The sequence below is a fragment of the Raphanus sativus genome, chromosome 4 (genome assembly GCF_000801105.2).
Source record: "Raphanus sativus cultivar WK10039 chromosome 4, ASM80110v3, whole genome shotgun sequence".
NCBI lineage: Eukaryota > Viridiplantae > Streptophyta > Magnoliopsida > Brassicales > Brassicaceae > Raphanus > Raphanus sativus.
In genome coordinates, this window is record NC_079514.1 from 999,031 (window position 1) to 1,012,351 (window position 13,321).

General features: G+C 39.4%; 3 protein-coding genes across 3 annotated transcripts; 2 read left to right on the plus strand and 1 right to left on the minus strand.

Moving 5' to 3' along the window:
• Positions 1-301: 301 nt before the first annotated feature.
• On the plus strand, positions 302-1,995 carry LOC108848495 (ras-related protein RABB1b-like). Its single transcript, XM_057006775.1, has 6 exons — positions 302-636; positions 724-863; positions 1,085-1,167; positions 1,258-1,462; positions 1,585-1,653; positions 1,755-1,995. Exons 1-6 carry the CDS (start codon positions 591-593, stop codon positions 1,845-1,847), a joined length of 636 nt encoding a protein of 211 aa, XP_056862755.1. The 5' UTR covers positions 302-590; the 3' UTR covers positions 1,848-1,995.
• A 255-nt stretch (positions 1,996-2,250) lies between these two features.
• Positions 2,251-4,861, minus strand: LOC130510450 (NEP1-interacting protein 1-like). Its single transcript, XM_057006773.1, has 4 exons — positions 4,198-4,861; positions 3,842-4,020; positions 2,699-3,752; positions 2,251-2,548 (listed from the first exon to the last, which is right to left on the minus strand). Exons 1-3 carry the CDS (start codon positions 4,352-4,354, stop codon positions 3,378-3,380), a joined length of 711 nt encoding a protein of 236 aa, XP_056862753.1. The 5' UTR covers positions 4,355-4,861; the 3' UTR covers positions 2,251-2,548; positions 2,699-3,377.
• A 3,533-nt stretch (positions 4,862-8,394) lies between these two features.
• Positions 8,395-11,724, plus strand: LOC108854608 (phospholipase D delta). Its single transcript, XM_018628211.2, has 6 exons — positions 8,395-9,512; positions 9,598-9,909; positions 9,978-10,500; positions 10,572-10,870; positions 10,970-11,170; positions 11,260-11,724. Exons 1-6 carry the CDS (start codon positions 8,556-8,558, stop codon positions 11,554-11,556), a joined length of 2,589 nt encoding a protein of 862 aa, XP_018483713.1. The 5' UTR covers positions 8,395-8,555; the 3' UTR covers positions 11,557-11,724.
• Positions 11,725-13,321: the final 1,597 nt, after the last annotated feature.

A 13,321-nucleotide genomic window follows, 5' to 3' on the forward strand; every position in this document is an offset into this window, starting at 1 on the left:
AAGTTTAACTATAAAGTATAAAGGTGTATTTAATTTAAAAACTTACAAAATAAATGTTAGGTCCAATAGAATGTTTCTGTTTTAATAAGATAGATGTTGTCATTTTGATTTAGAATGTCTACAGTTTGTTAACGGAAAAAATAGTCAATGTTACTTAATACGAGTGGAAGAGCCTATAGATCCTGAAGAAGTTTAAAACTTTTTTGTATTTTGGAGTTGGATTGAACAAGATTACTACAACAACTATATCAAAAGTGGCAGTATTATAAACGCGTTGAACACATATCTTGAACAGAGACCATTAGCAAAAAAAAGATGCAAGGAAAGGAGTTATGCAAACTTACAAAAAGAGCCCCTAACTTCGAAAAATAGATTCTAAGCCCAGATTTTGGTCAAAAGAGATAGCTTTTTTTTGTTCACCACACCGAGAAAGAAACCTCGAACCGTCGGTGACGTGTACTCTCAATCTCTTCTTCCTCTCTTTCAGACTTTCACATCTCTTCTTTCTGTCTGTCTGTCGTATAAACATCACAACCACCCAGAAGATAAAGCATCCACCTTTCGGGCAAATTTCATCATCATCAGCAGCCATGTCTTACGATTACCTCTTCAAGTACATCATCATCGGCGACACAGGTGAGAGAAACTTTCACCAAAAGTTTCGATTTTTTTTTATTTGTCTCCGTCCGATTGATTTTCATTAAGAGTTTCTCATGGGTCCAGGTGTCGGAAAATCGTGCCTGCTTCTTCAATTTACAGACAAGAGGTTCCAACCAGTCCACGATCTCACCATTGGTGTAGAGTTCGGTGCTCGTATGGTCACCGTCGATGGACGCCCCTTAAAGCTCCAAATTTGGGACACCGTACGGTTCTGTCTCTCTCTCTCTCTCTCTTACTGCTCGTCTAGTTAGAGGTTTATAATCGATTAGGATTGTGTTGTTGCCTTTCAGGTAAGACGTGATTGAGATGTATTTAATTGTCATAAATTAATACGTTTTGTTATGTTTTTTTTTTCTTACTAGTGTATGTTTGTATTTGTCATAAATCATAATTTAACAATGTGCATATGATGATGATGTTGTAGGCTGGACAAGAGTCGTTTAGATCCATCACTAGATCGTACTACAGAGGAGCAGCTGGTGCTTTACTTGTTTACGACATCACCAGGTTTAGTCTTCTTCTTTCATGATCTTTGGTTGGGAAAGTTACTTTTAGAGTCTTGAGTCAATCAAAGGTGTGTGTTCTTTTGGATTGCAGGAGAGAGACGTTTAACCATCTGGCCAGCTGGTTAGAGGATGCTAGGCAACACGCTAATCCCAACATGAGTATTATGCTGATTGGGAACAAATGCGATCTCGGTCACAAGAGAGCTGTTAGCAAAGAGGAAGGAGAACAGTTTGCTAAAGAGCATGGACTCTTGTTCTTAGAAGCTTCTGCTAGAACTGCTCAAAACGTTGAGGAGGTGATGATGATGATAACTACTTCCCATTGCAATTCCTTTCTTTTTGGTTTCTTCCAACAATCTCTGAAGAAGTTTGTCTTTTAAGTAAAGCTGGAATAACATGTTTAATTCAATATTAACAGGCCTTCATAAAGACTGCAGCAAAGATCCTCCAGAACATCCAGGACGGCGTCTTTGATGTATCCAATGAGGTAAACCCCCACCCCAACTTGATTTTATGGTACTGTAATCTTGTTAAAGACACAAAAATCTTCTGCATTTGTGATCTTAATCTCTCTGTTGGATATTGCAGTCATCTGGGATTAAGGTCGGCTACGGTCGTCCTCAAGGTGCAGCCGGAGGAAGAGATGGTGCGATCTCTCAAGGAGGTGGCTGTTGTGGTTAAAAGTCATCTCAAGATTTGTCAAAAGTCACACACATATCTGATGTAATCTACTGATTCAGTAACCTACTCTTGTTTTTTTTTTCATTAATCTCTGCAAATGGATACAAACAGAATGTATAGTTTCCCTTTCTTTTGCTCTATTTTCCCACTTTGCCTTTACTAAAAAAAAACTAAACCGGTGAATTTGAGAGTGAACATCCTGATTAGGGATGTTAACAATGGGTAATTACCCGCTGGGTACCCAAAACCCTACTAAAATTTTAAGCCCAAAACCCGAGTTATTACTGTTCAAAATTCGCGGGTTTTATTTGGGCGGGTCTTGGTCTGTAAATTACCCATTCGGGTTTACCCTATCGGGTTTCGGGTACCCGATGGGTTTTTTTTAAAAAAAAAATTAAGTAAATGAAACGACATTGTCGACATCGTTTTATTGGTTTCTCTTTACCCTAATTTTTTTTGTTTTTCCCGTGGCCAGTCACAAATCTCAGATCTCAAAATCAGAACATATACATGTACATGTATATGTTCTCTACTCTGCAAAATCACGATTCATAGAACAAAAGAGGAGAATCTTCATTCCCTTTCTTCTTCATTAAGAAACCATACAAATACTCACATCACAGCTCACCCTTTCTTATTGAACCAACTCCCTGCGTAGCGAGCCGTGGAAACGACTCAACGAGCTTCTCTGAGTCTTTGACCTTGGTAGACAACAAAAGACAAGGTAAAAAGTTTTTTATATAATTATATATTTATATCTAATCTCTTCAAAGTTTGTTTTTTTTTGTGATTTGGATTTATCCTCTATAACTTTTTTATTCAATAATAACTTAAATTTTGTGATTGTTTACTGGTTTTGCAGAATGGATTCACAGACACTTGAAACAATAGCAGTTCTTAATGCTGAGAATGAGCGGATGGAGATTGATGATGAGGATGAAGCAGAAACGCAAGGACAAGCACAAAGTGAAACTCATCCTACTCAATCAGCTGAAACTCTTAGTCACTCAAAGCGAGCAAGATCTAGTGTCTGGGAAGAGTTTGTCCCTGTAGGAGTAGAGACAGAGTTTAACTAAATCCACAAAACTGAAAAAAAAATAGAAACAGGGTTTTTCACAGGATTCCTGATCTTTATAAACCAAACAGACTTTGACATCTTTTAAATCATTGTGTTGCTTTGTACTGTAATCACAACAAACTCTAGAGAAGTCTCTGCAATTACGTGTTAGGTGAGTAATGATGTTTGGTTAAATGTCAGAGAGCTAATTAACAAACCTAATCAAGAAACATGATTTGGCAAGATACTATCTTTCACACGTAGAATTCAATTTCTTTACTTCACGCACAACTAAAGAATGTTGACAAAAAAAACTCAAAAGTTTGGTGAGGCCAACACAATCTATTAAATGAATTTGGTCGAATTTCAAAACTTATTTTCTTTTCCATTTTGTTTGTACATATAAAAAAAAGACTAACACGGCCATATAGAAAAGAGAGACTGTGCAAAATGGTAAGAAAAGGGAGAGAGGTTTACAAATCACGTCTACACATTGGACAAGATCCGTGTCTGAGAAGCCAATTGTCTATACAAGGCAAGTGGAACATGTGATGACAATGTGGCAAGCTTCTCACGGTTTCACCGAGCTGAAAATCTTGAAGACAGACAGAACACGAGTCTTTGTTCCCAGAAGCATCTAAGCTGTTTCTCCCGGTGATTATGATTTTGGGTATTTTATCAACCGCATCTACTGTTAATCCTTTCGAGCCACCCGTGTCGAAGATGCTCGAAAGATCATCGAAAGTTGCATCCGCAGCTCCCATCTGACTTTGAACCGCGCTTAGCATTGCTGGACCAATGCGTTCTCGTACAAGTCTACCGCTTATAAGACTGACAATGACATCAATCTACAACCAAAACATTAACAAGAAACACAAGAGTCAGTTTTTGAAGCTTGAACATTAGAAAAACAGAGTAGTTTTCAAGAGGCTCTCACCAAGTAGAGGAGGCATCCGAAACGCGATTCATTAGATTTCCAGAGAAGAAGAGATGATTCGAAGACTTCGATGGAGAAAACAGCTCCTGAGATGGCTCCAACCGCTGCTCCACGTATGAAACCACTCTCTGTTTCTTGGCCTATTAAGGCTCCTGTGACTGCTCCAAGCAATGTGCCCACTGAAGAAGATCAAAAAAAGGAAACAACTTTCTTAGCTTTACGTGAACCCCAAGTTTGCATAGTTTCAACAAAGACTTTTAAATGATCAGATTAAATTCGAAAGAACGATTATTTAGCTAAGATAAATGTTCATCAAAAACAGAGTAAAGAAACGCATAGGAAGCTGAGAGGCGAACCTAGAGCGAAGAAGAAGGTCAAGATGGCCGAGAGAACTGTGCCTAGAACAGCTGAGACGAGGAAACGACATGCGTCTTTAATCCGTTCGACGAAGTTACCGAGATAGGGACACGGCGAGAGTGTGCAGCCCACAGGTTGGGATCTATAAGATGCCATTTTTCTTCAAGAACGCCAAAAAAGATTAAGCCTTCCGAATATAACAGGAAGAGAACAGAGCAGTGGAGGGTTATTCAGTTGAGATATAATACAAAGAAGAAAAAAACAGAGTAATGGAGCTTATTCAATAGAAAGAGGAAGAAGAAAACAGAGTAATGGAGCTTATTCAATAGAGAGACAGAGAGACAAAACAGAGCAGTGAAAATTATTCAATAGAGAAAGAGAGAGAGAGTTTTGTAAGGAGATGGAAGAAATAGAGAAATGAATCTTTGCTTAGCTATTAAGAGAGAAGATCAGATGTGTGAGTGTGACCTACTTGCATTTAAAGATTTAGCCTTAGGTCGTCGCCTGCTTGAGATATTTTAACCTCAAGTAGGTGAAGTAAAAATCTAGGGGTTTGCCTGACATGATCGATCGATGTTGACAACACGACTATTGATCAATAATAACCGCCCACTGATTTAACACCTAAGCTCGGACCTAAAATCGGCACCAAAACCACGACCAGATAATATGAAACGGAACAAAGCCAAGAAGCACCGCTACACAGATGATGACAGCAACCGCTCGTTGATCTTTTAGTACATCACGAGTAAGTTGGGTCAAAGGTGGTTGTTAGCATTAATTCTACAATTCTTTCCGAGAATTGTATATATATATTCTTCTATAATTCTATTACAATATACTAATAAGAATGTGACATACTATTATGTAATATGTAACATTATACTGGAGGATATTTAGTGAATACTACTAGATCAGGGTAGGTTCATTTCCGATAACACAAGCAATGAAGAAACCATTAGATACGAAAAAACTTTAATTAGTATTTTTGCTACGTACAGTATGTGAATTGCAACCTATTTGGGAAATTTAGAAAATCTTATTTGATTCAGTCTTTCCTTTTATAGGAAGTTCCCTTGCATGGGTGTAGGTAAGACATGTTTTGTACGTGCGAAAGCCTATCTTAGGTATCTGAGTGCAGATTTTGTATACGTATTAACATGTTAAGATTTAGAAATTTGTACGTTTTTCCATGCACATTGCCATTTTTCTTTTGATGATTTGCTTACATTTGTACGAATTACGATATTGAGAATCATCAGCATATTACTAGGTACAACTAGACTCATATGCACACATATCCTATTTATCTTTCATATTGAATTATCTGTCAGGAGATGGGCATATTTTTTTTTCGAAACTGAGATGGGCATATTTAATAGATTGTATTTATTTCTGATCTAAGTTATCAGATAAGGGTTGTCCCTTGCTACTAAACAAACGATTTCCAGTTTTCTTTTCTTTTTCAACATGTCTTATAAAATATCTACTCCAGGTTTCATTCATGACACAATAATGGTCTAGAAGCTGGTCCCCATGAGTATTGCAGTCATTATATTTTTTTTTCCCGTCAATTGATTTCATTAAATAAAAGGGCAAATCCCACGCAACTACAACGGCCCAACGGCCCATTATCCGAAAACTCAAGACCAAACAAACAAAAAGAAATCTGGGCTTGGATCTAAAGGATCAAAACCCTAACTGCTCATATCTTACACCGACACTGCCCGAGACTGCCCGAGCCACCTGCCGACAAACTCATTATGTTCTCATCCCGCCGGTTACGCCATACCTTCACGACGGCACATCGGCGAACCTGTCGCGGAGAGCAAACTCCGCCTCACCGAGAACTCATCCCACATCCACTGAGTCACAAACTGGACACTCTAAACCCGAGACTATCAAACTCCAAACTCTTTCTCGTGTCGTCGTCGCTGTCATCACGCCGGAGCGATCAATCACATCTCGAGATCTTCTCCGACTCTGACCCACATGAAACCCTAGACAAGCGAAACGCCGACCCTTGCAAGCTTTCCTCTCAAGCTTTCTCGTCACCACACCGTAGCGCTTCTCGTCCACCGCTGTGGCCCCACGCTATCTTGACGGCAAAACTCACCGAACTCAAAACCAAGACCAAATTTAGTCGCCTTTATCCAACAATCCACCGGATACCTAAGCGGCAGCGCGGAGCTTTGTGAGCCTCCGCTCTCCGAAACCAAGAGCCGGCGAAGAAAAATCTGACGGAGACCCCCTTCCCGGAAGCTAAAGCCGGCGACGGTGGAGCTAAGAGAGCCTCCACCTCCCGGAGAAACACCACAAACGGACATGCAAGCCGCTTTCTCACCACCGGAAACCTTTAAACCGAGAGCATCGTTGCTCCACAACCCAACCGCCGCTAGAGATGGAGGTGGACTCAGAGGTCGGACAAAGCACTCGTAGACTGTACGACGGAGACGGAGCCAAAGGGAACAGCTACTACCGAATAGAAAGGACACCGGCGCCGGCACGGACGCTCACGCGCCGACCGGACGCCGAGTCCCAAAAAAATCGCACTTCTCTCTCTTTTCTCTCTTCTTTCTCTTCGGACTATTAAAAGGTGTTTTTTGCAGTGATTATAATTCATATCTAAGCAGATGCATGATACATGGTAGTGTTGCGTGTCATCATGTACATGTCTACAATTATTACTGGAATACTGAGGATGGGTTATGTCATGAAATTTCGCCGATTTGTTTTGCTAATATATCTTTGATCTTATCAGTTATACATCAAATAAATAAGGTTATGTTGTAAGAATTGGCTGATTTGTTTTTTTGTTTTTTTTTTCCTTTTGGGTTGAAAAGTGAAAGTAACAGATAAATTTCACCTATAAGACTATAAGCCTAACTAAATAAAGAGGAGATAAAAAAACAAAAATAAAGAGGAGATAAATGTGACTGGTAGGTTATCTACATGGTGACTCACGTCACGTTTTACCGGTGCGTCTTTGTAAGTTGTAACTTGTAAGTACGTGATCGATAATTTAACACCACTTGCTGTCTTTTATATCTACTCATTTATTCATTTGCATATGCAATATCGTCATCACTCATCATCATCAACTCCTCCATGAATCCTAAAATACAAATCTGGTTTTGTCCATAGTATAATCAAACAAGTGAGACGAAATGTGTAGAAAGTACAACATCACTTCCCTTTTCTCTCTTTCACGGGTCCATGCAAACTCGAAGAGGGTCCCGATCTAATTGGGCCTAAAATATTTATGGCCCATTAAACTAGAACCGAACTTTGATCTTTTATCTGACTCAGCCCATACTGCTCAGAAGCAAGCCCTGACTACAGCCCAAGCGCAAGTTACTCACCAACACTTCCCGGTTATTAACCGTCACCCACTGGTCGGTATACACCACATGAGGGCGATAAAAAGACAAGACTGGAAAAGACGTCAGCAATGATGATAAAAGTAACTCTTGAAAGAGAGAGAAGAGATATTCTAAATTTTAGGCAACGTCAACCATTGGTTTTGAGACTCGTACTAGCTCACAAACCGTGCCACATGTTGAGAAAAAGGAAGAAACCATTTTCAAAGTCATCTCCCGGTTTGCTTCATTGAGTAGATTTGAATCCAGAATACCTTGCTTCCATCAAGTATACATGATTGGCATGTGACCACTTTTTTGAAGTTTTCAATCACTGGATTTTCCAATCTGCATTAAAAATCCCGGAATATCCAAAAACTTTATCCGCATTAAATATAAAACTTCATCCTATTCTACACTTGTTTTATTCGATTTATTTATTGTTTCATTCACCATTAGAGTTGTGTATTCTGGTTAATAATTGATATAGACTTTCAAGAATAGTTAATGGATACGGTGGATATGCATCTGAGATTCGCATTGCTGTATGTTTGGACTCAACTTTTTTCATTATCTGTCCAAACACAAAGGAAGACCCACTTTACATCATCATCATCCTCCTCACCTTAGAGAGTCAGAGTCCCCATCACTAAATTAAACAAATGTAGAAAAATCTTGGCACAAGTGAGCCCTCTCTTTACCAATCAAAAACGTGTCCTCTCAGATCTACACGGAATCGTATTATCAGTGACCCAACAACTAAACCCATCACCCCTCTTGTGCCTCCCACGTGTCTCCTTCTTCTTCTTCTTCTTCCTTCTCTCTCAAATAATTTCACCTAACACTCTCAATAAAATATCTCTCTCACTTATCGACTTTAGAAAAAAATCTAAAAAATCAAAAAGACAAAACTTTTCAAAATCAGACAACAACAAACAACCGACGCTCAGTGTTCCGTTAGGGTTTTCGAGTTTGGCGTTAGCAGCCTCCTCCCAACCATGGCGGAGAAACCAACCGACGACGACATCATGCTTCTCCACGGCGACCTCGATCTGACAATCGTGGAAGCTCGGAACCTCCCGAACATGGACGCCTTCTCGAACCACCTCCGCCTCTGCTTCTCCGCCTGCGCCAGCCCCATCACGACCGACGAAGAAGACCGCAGAGCCAGAGACGGCCTCCCACCACCACCCCCACCTTCTACAAACGCCCGCAGCCACCGGAAAGTCATCACCAGCGACCCTTACGTCACCGTCGTCGTCCCTCAAGCCACACTCGCCCGCACGCGCGTCCTTAAAAACTCCCAAAACCCCAAATGGAACGAGCGCTTCAGCATCTCCGTAGCTCACCCTCTCTCTCACCTAGAGTTCCAGGTCAAAGACGACGACGTCTTCGGCGCCCAGATCATCGGAACCGCCAAAATCCCGGTCAAAGACATCGCTTCCGGTTCACCGGTAACCGGCTGGTTCCCCGTCCTCAACGCTTCAGGTAAACCCCCGAAGAAGGAGACCGCTCTGTACATCGACATGAAGTTCACACCTTTCGATCAGATCGGCACTTACCGAATCGGAGTCGCCGGAGATCCGGAGCGTAAAGGCGTGAAAGGAACTTACTTTCCCGTTAGAAAAGGGAGTCACGTGAGGCTTTACCAAGACGCTCACGTGACCGACGGGACGCTGCCTGAGATCGCGTTGGACGATGGGAAGGTTTATCAGCACGGCAAGTGTTGGGAGGATATATGCTACGCTGTCTCCGAGGCTCACCATATGATTTACGTCGTCGGGTGGTCTGTTTTCCACAAGGTGAGGCTCGTTAGAGAGCCTACGAGGAAGTTGCCTAGAGGCGGGGACTTGACTCTTGGCGAGTTGCTAAAGTATAAATCCGAAGAAGGTGTTCGTGTTTTGCTGCTCGTGTGGGATGATAAAACCTCTCATGATAAGTTCGGAATCAGAACTGTGAGTGTTTTTTTTTTTTTTTTTTTTTTGCTAATTCGCTTTTAGAGTTTTAAGTTACTAATTGTTATGTGTTATTATCATGTAGCCTGGAGTGATGGGGACACATGATGAAGAGACTAGGAAGTTTTTCAAGCATTCTTCTGTGATATGTGTACTGTCTCCTCGGTACGCTAGTAGTAAACTTGGGTTGTTTAAACAACAGGTTGTTGGCACTCTCTTCACGCACCATCAGAAGTGTGTGCTTGTGGACACTCAAGCTGCTGGTAACAATCGCAAAGTCACGGCCTTTATCGGAGGTATCGATCTTTGCGACGGTCGCTACGACACGCCTGAGCACAGAATATTACATGATCTCGACACTGTCTTCAAGGATGATTTCCACAATCCTACATTCCCAGTGAGTATATGTGATTAGTTTTCAAGTCTAGAATCCTTACTTCCTTTACTTACTTACTCTACAATCAGGTTAATACCAAGGCTCCGAGACAACCTTGGCATGATCTGCACTGTAGGCTAGACGGTCCTGCGGCTTACGACGTTCTCATGAACTTTGAGCAGCGGTGGAGGAAAGCGACGCGGTGGAAGGAGTTCAGCTTGAGGTTAAAGGGGAAAACTCACTGGCAAGATGATGCTTTGATCAAGATAGGACGCATATCGTGGATAGTGAGTCCAGTGTTTAAGTATCTCAAGGATGGTACTAATATGGTTCCTGAGGATGATCCGGTCGTGTATGTTTCGGAAGAAGACGATCCTGAGAACTGGCATGTTCAGGTGTTCCGTTCTATTGACTCAGGATCCTTGAAAGGGTTTCCGTATTATGAAGACGAGGCTAAGCTGCAGAATCTGGAAAGTGCCAAGCGTCTTGTAGTAGATAAGAGTATACAGACGGCATACATACAGACAATCAGATCTGCTCAGCATTTCATATACATAGAGAATCAGTATTTCCTTGGTTCTTCTTATGCTTGGCCTAATTATAAAGATGCAGGTAACTAACTACTGTCTTGTTCTTTAGACTATCACTTTTGTGATTATTAAACTCTCTTATTGAATGAGCAGGAGCTGATAATCTTATTCCAATGGAGTTGGCACTAAAGATTGTTAGTAAAATAAGAGCTAAAGAAAGATTTGCTGTGTATGTGGTCGTACCATTGTGGCCTGAAGGTGATCCAAAGTCTGGACCTGTTCAAGAGATTCTATATTGGCAGAGCCAAACTATGCAGATGATGTATGATGTCATAGCAAGAGAACTGAAAGCGGTGGAGTCAGATGCTCACCCTCTCGATTACCTTAATTTTTACTGCCTTGGTAAACGAGAGCCGTTTCCAGATAATATGCCAGCCACCAATGGCAGTGCGGTATAATTATTTAAAAGACTTTTAAGAGCTGCTTCGTGCATATATATAATATAGTTTCCTTATGATCTTTTTTTTAACTGCATTTTTTTTTCCTTGCAGATATCGGATTCTTATAAGTTCCAGCGTTTCATGATTTACGTGCACGCAAAGGGGATGATAGTAGATGATGAGTATGTACTAATGGGATCTGCTAACATTAACCAAAGATCTATGGCCGGTACGAAAGATACAGAGATAGCCATGGGTGCATATCAACCTCATCATACATGGACTAGCAAGGGAAAACACCCACGTGGCCAGGTTTGCCTTACCCTCCCTCCTATCATCATCTATACCATTTTAGAATAACAGGTTGATTAAGAGGTTTGGTGTTTATCTCTATTCAACAGGTGTATGGATACAGGATGTCATTATGGGCAGAGCATTTAGGCAAAACAGGAGATGAGTTTGTGGAGCCTGGTGATCTAGAATGTGTCAGGAATGTGAACGAGATTGCTGAAGGGAACTGGCAGAAGTTCATAGATTCAGATTTCTCGGAGCTGCAAGGTCACTTGATTAAGTATCCTCTGCAAGTAGACGCTGATGGTAAAGTGAGCTCGCTTCCGGATTACGACAGTTTCCCAGATGTTGGTGGTAAGATCATTGGAGCTCATTCCATGGCTCTCCCTGATACTCTAACCACTTGATGATAATCTTGTAATGTTCCCAAATGTTGTGTGAAGTTGTACATTGTAACTTTTGTTGTTTTATTTATTCTTTTATGATTTGTTTGTCAAACTTGTATTTGTTTGGGGTGCCAAAAGTAGAGAGTGTGGACTATGGAGGCAAAATGATAATAAGGATATTTTGTGTTATGAATCTCCTACTATGATCCTAATCTTGAGATTGCTTTTACATAATTGTTTGAGACAAAACGGTAGAGATACAAAGGTAAATCCTGAAACTAGTCCTGCGGATTTGAACTGAACCCAATTTTCGGTTTTTGTTTCAGTTCCAATTTTTGAGTTCGGTTTAGATTGAAGTGCTTCAAAAATACTTTATTTTTATTTGGTTTCCGGTTAGTTCGGTTTAAAAATGTACGGGGGTGTATTCAACCGAGAGTTTCAAGTGATTTGTATTAAAATGACAAATCCACTGTTATTCAAACATGAATTTTAAAAACTCATTTAAAATCCACTGTTATTGAACTTGACATTTTGTAAAGTACTCTGAAATCCAGTGTTATTGAAAATATTTTAAGTTGTGAGATTTTAAGGAGGTGTATTCAATCGAGAGTTTGAGTTGATTTGTATTAAAATCACAAATTCACTGTTATTCAAACATGAATTTTAAAAACTCATTTAAAATCTACTGTTATTGAACTTGACATTTTGCAAAGTACTCTGAAATCCACTGTTATTGAAAATATTTTAAGTTGTGGAATTTTAAAGTTATGAGGTGATTTAGGGTGTTTGAGTGGAGTTTCTTAGTTAAAAAAATTAAAACTCAAATCCCATGTTTTTAGGTGATATTCTAGAGTAATTTAACAAAAATCACCTAAATCTCTGCAACTTATTAAAATCATCTAAAACTCCATTAAAAATCAAATCACATCAAATGTTAAATTGAATACACCCCCCTTAAAGTTTTGAGGTGATTTTAGGGTGTTTGGGTGGAGTTTCTTAGTTAAAAAATTAAAACTCAAATCCTATTATTTTAGGTGATATTCTAGAGTAGTTTAACAAAACCCACCTAAATTTCTGCAATTTATTAAAATCATCTAAAACTCCATTAAAAATCAAATCACATCAAATATTAGGGGGATGTATTCAATTTAGCATTTGATGTGATTTGGTTTTTAATGGAGTTTTAGATGATTTTAATAAGTTGCAGAGATTTATGTGATTTTTGTTAAACTACTCTAGAATATCACCTAAAACAATGGGATTTGAGTTTTATTTTTTTTAACTAAGAAACTCCACCCAAACACCCTAAAATCACCTCAAAACTTTAAAATTCTACAATTTAAAATATTTTCAATAACAGTGGATTTCAGAGTACTTTACGAAATGTCAAGTTCAATAACAGTGGATTTTAAATGAGTTTTTAAAATTCATGTTTGAATAACAGTGGATTCGTCATTTTAATACAAATCACCTGAAACTCTCAGGTGAATACACCCCTCTTAAATTGAATACATCCCCCTAACTGAATTATTGAAATTAACCAAACTTATCAAACCAAATTAACCAAACCAACAGACAAATCTAAAGCACTAAAAATCTAATTGACTTGAATCAATTTTATTTTTGCAGTTTATTTTGGTATTATTGTAGCCTAACTAACTGAAACTGAAAATATCCAATATAAATAAACTAGATAAACCGAAATCGCAGTGTTACTTAAAAACTAGTATTAAATTCAAAAACAAAAACAAAACAATGCAGCGAGACAAAAAAACAAGCATCATCA

Bases quoted from the DNA above. Each gene is read 5' to 3' on its own strand.
- LOC108848495 (XM_057006775.1), top strand. From the start codon at position 591: ATGTCTTACGATTACCTCTTCAAGTACATCATCATCGGCGACACAG. The intron at 1,463-1,584 runs GTGATGATGATG...CAATATTAACAG, and splicing joins CTGCTCAAAACGTTGAGGAG to GCCTTCATAAAGACTGCAGC. The intron at 1,654-1,754 runs GTAAACCCCCAC...TGGATATTGCAG, and splicing joins TCTTTGATGTATCCAATGAG to TCATCTGGGATTAAGGTCGG.
- LOC108854608 (XM_018628211.2), top strand. From the start codon at position 8,556: ATGGCGGAGAAACCAACCGACGACGACATCATGCTTCTCCACGGCGAC. The intron at 9,513-9,597 runs GTGAGTGTTTTT...ATTATCATGTAG, and splicing joins ATAAGTTCGGAATCAGAACT to CCTGGAGTGATGGGGACACA. The intron at 10,871-10,969 runs GTATAATTATTT...TTTTCCTTGCAG, and splicing joins CAGCCACCAATGGCAGTGCG to ATATCGGATTCTTATAAGTT.
- LOC130510450 (XM_057006773.1), bottom strand. From the start codon at position 4,354: ATGGCATCTTATAGATCCCAACCTGTGGGCTGCACACTCTCGCCGTGT. The intron at 4,021-4,197 runs GTTCGCCTCTCA...GATCTTCTTCAG, and splicing joins GACCTTCTTCTTCGCTCTAG to TGGGCACATTGCTTGGAGCA. The intron at 3,753-3,841 runs GTGAGAGCCTCT...TTTTGGTTGTAG, and splicing joins TCGGATGCCTCCTCTACTTG to ATTGATGTCATTGTCAGTCT.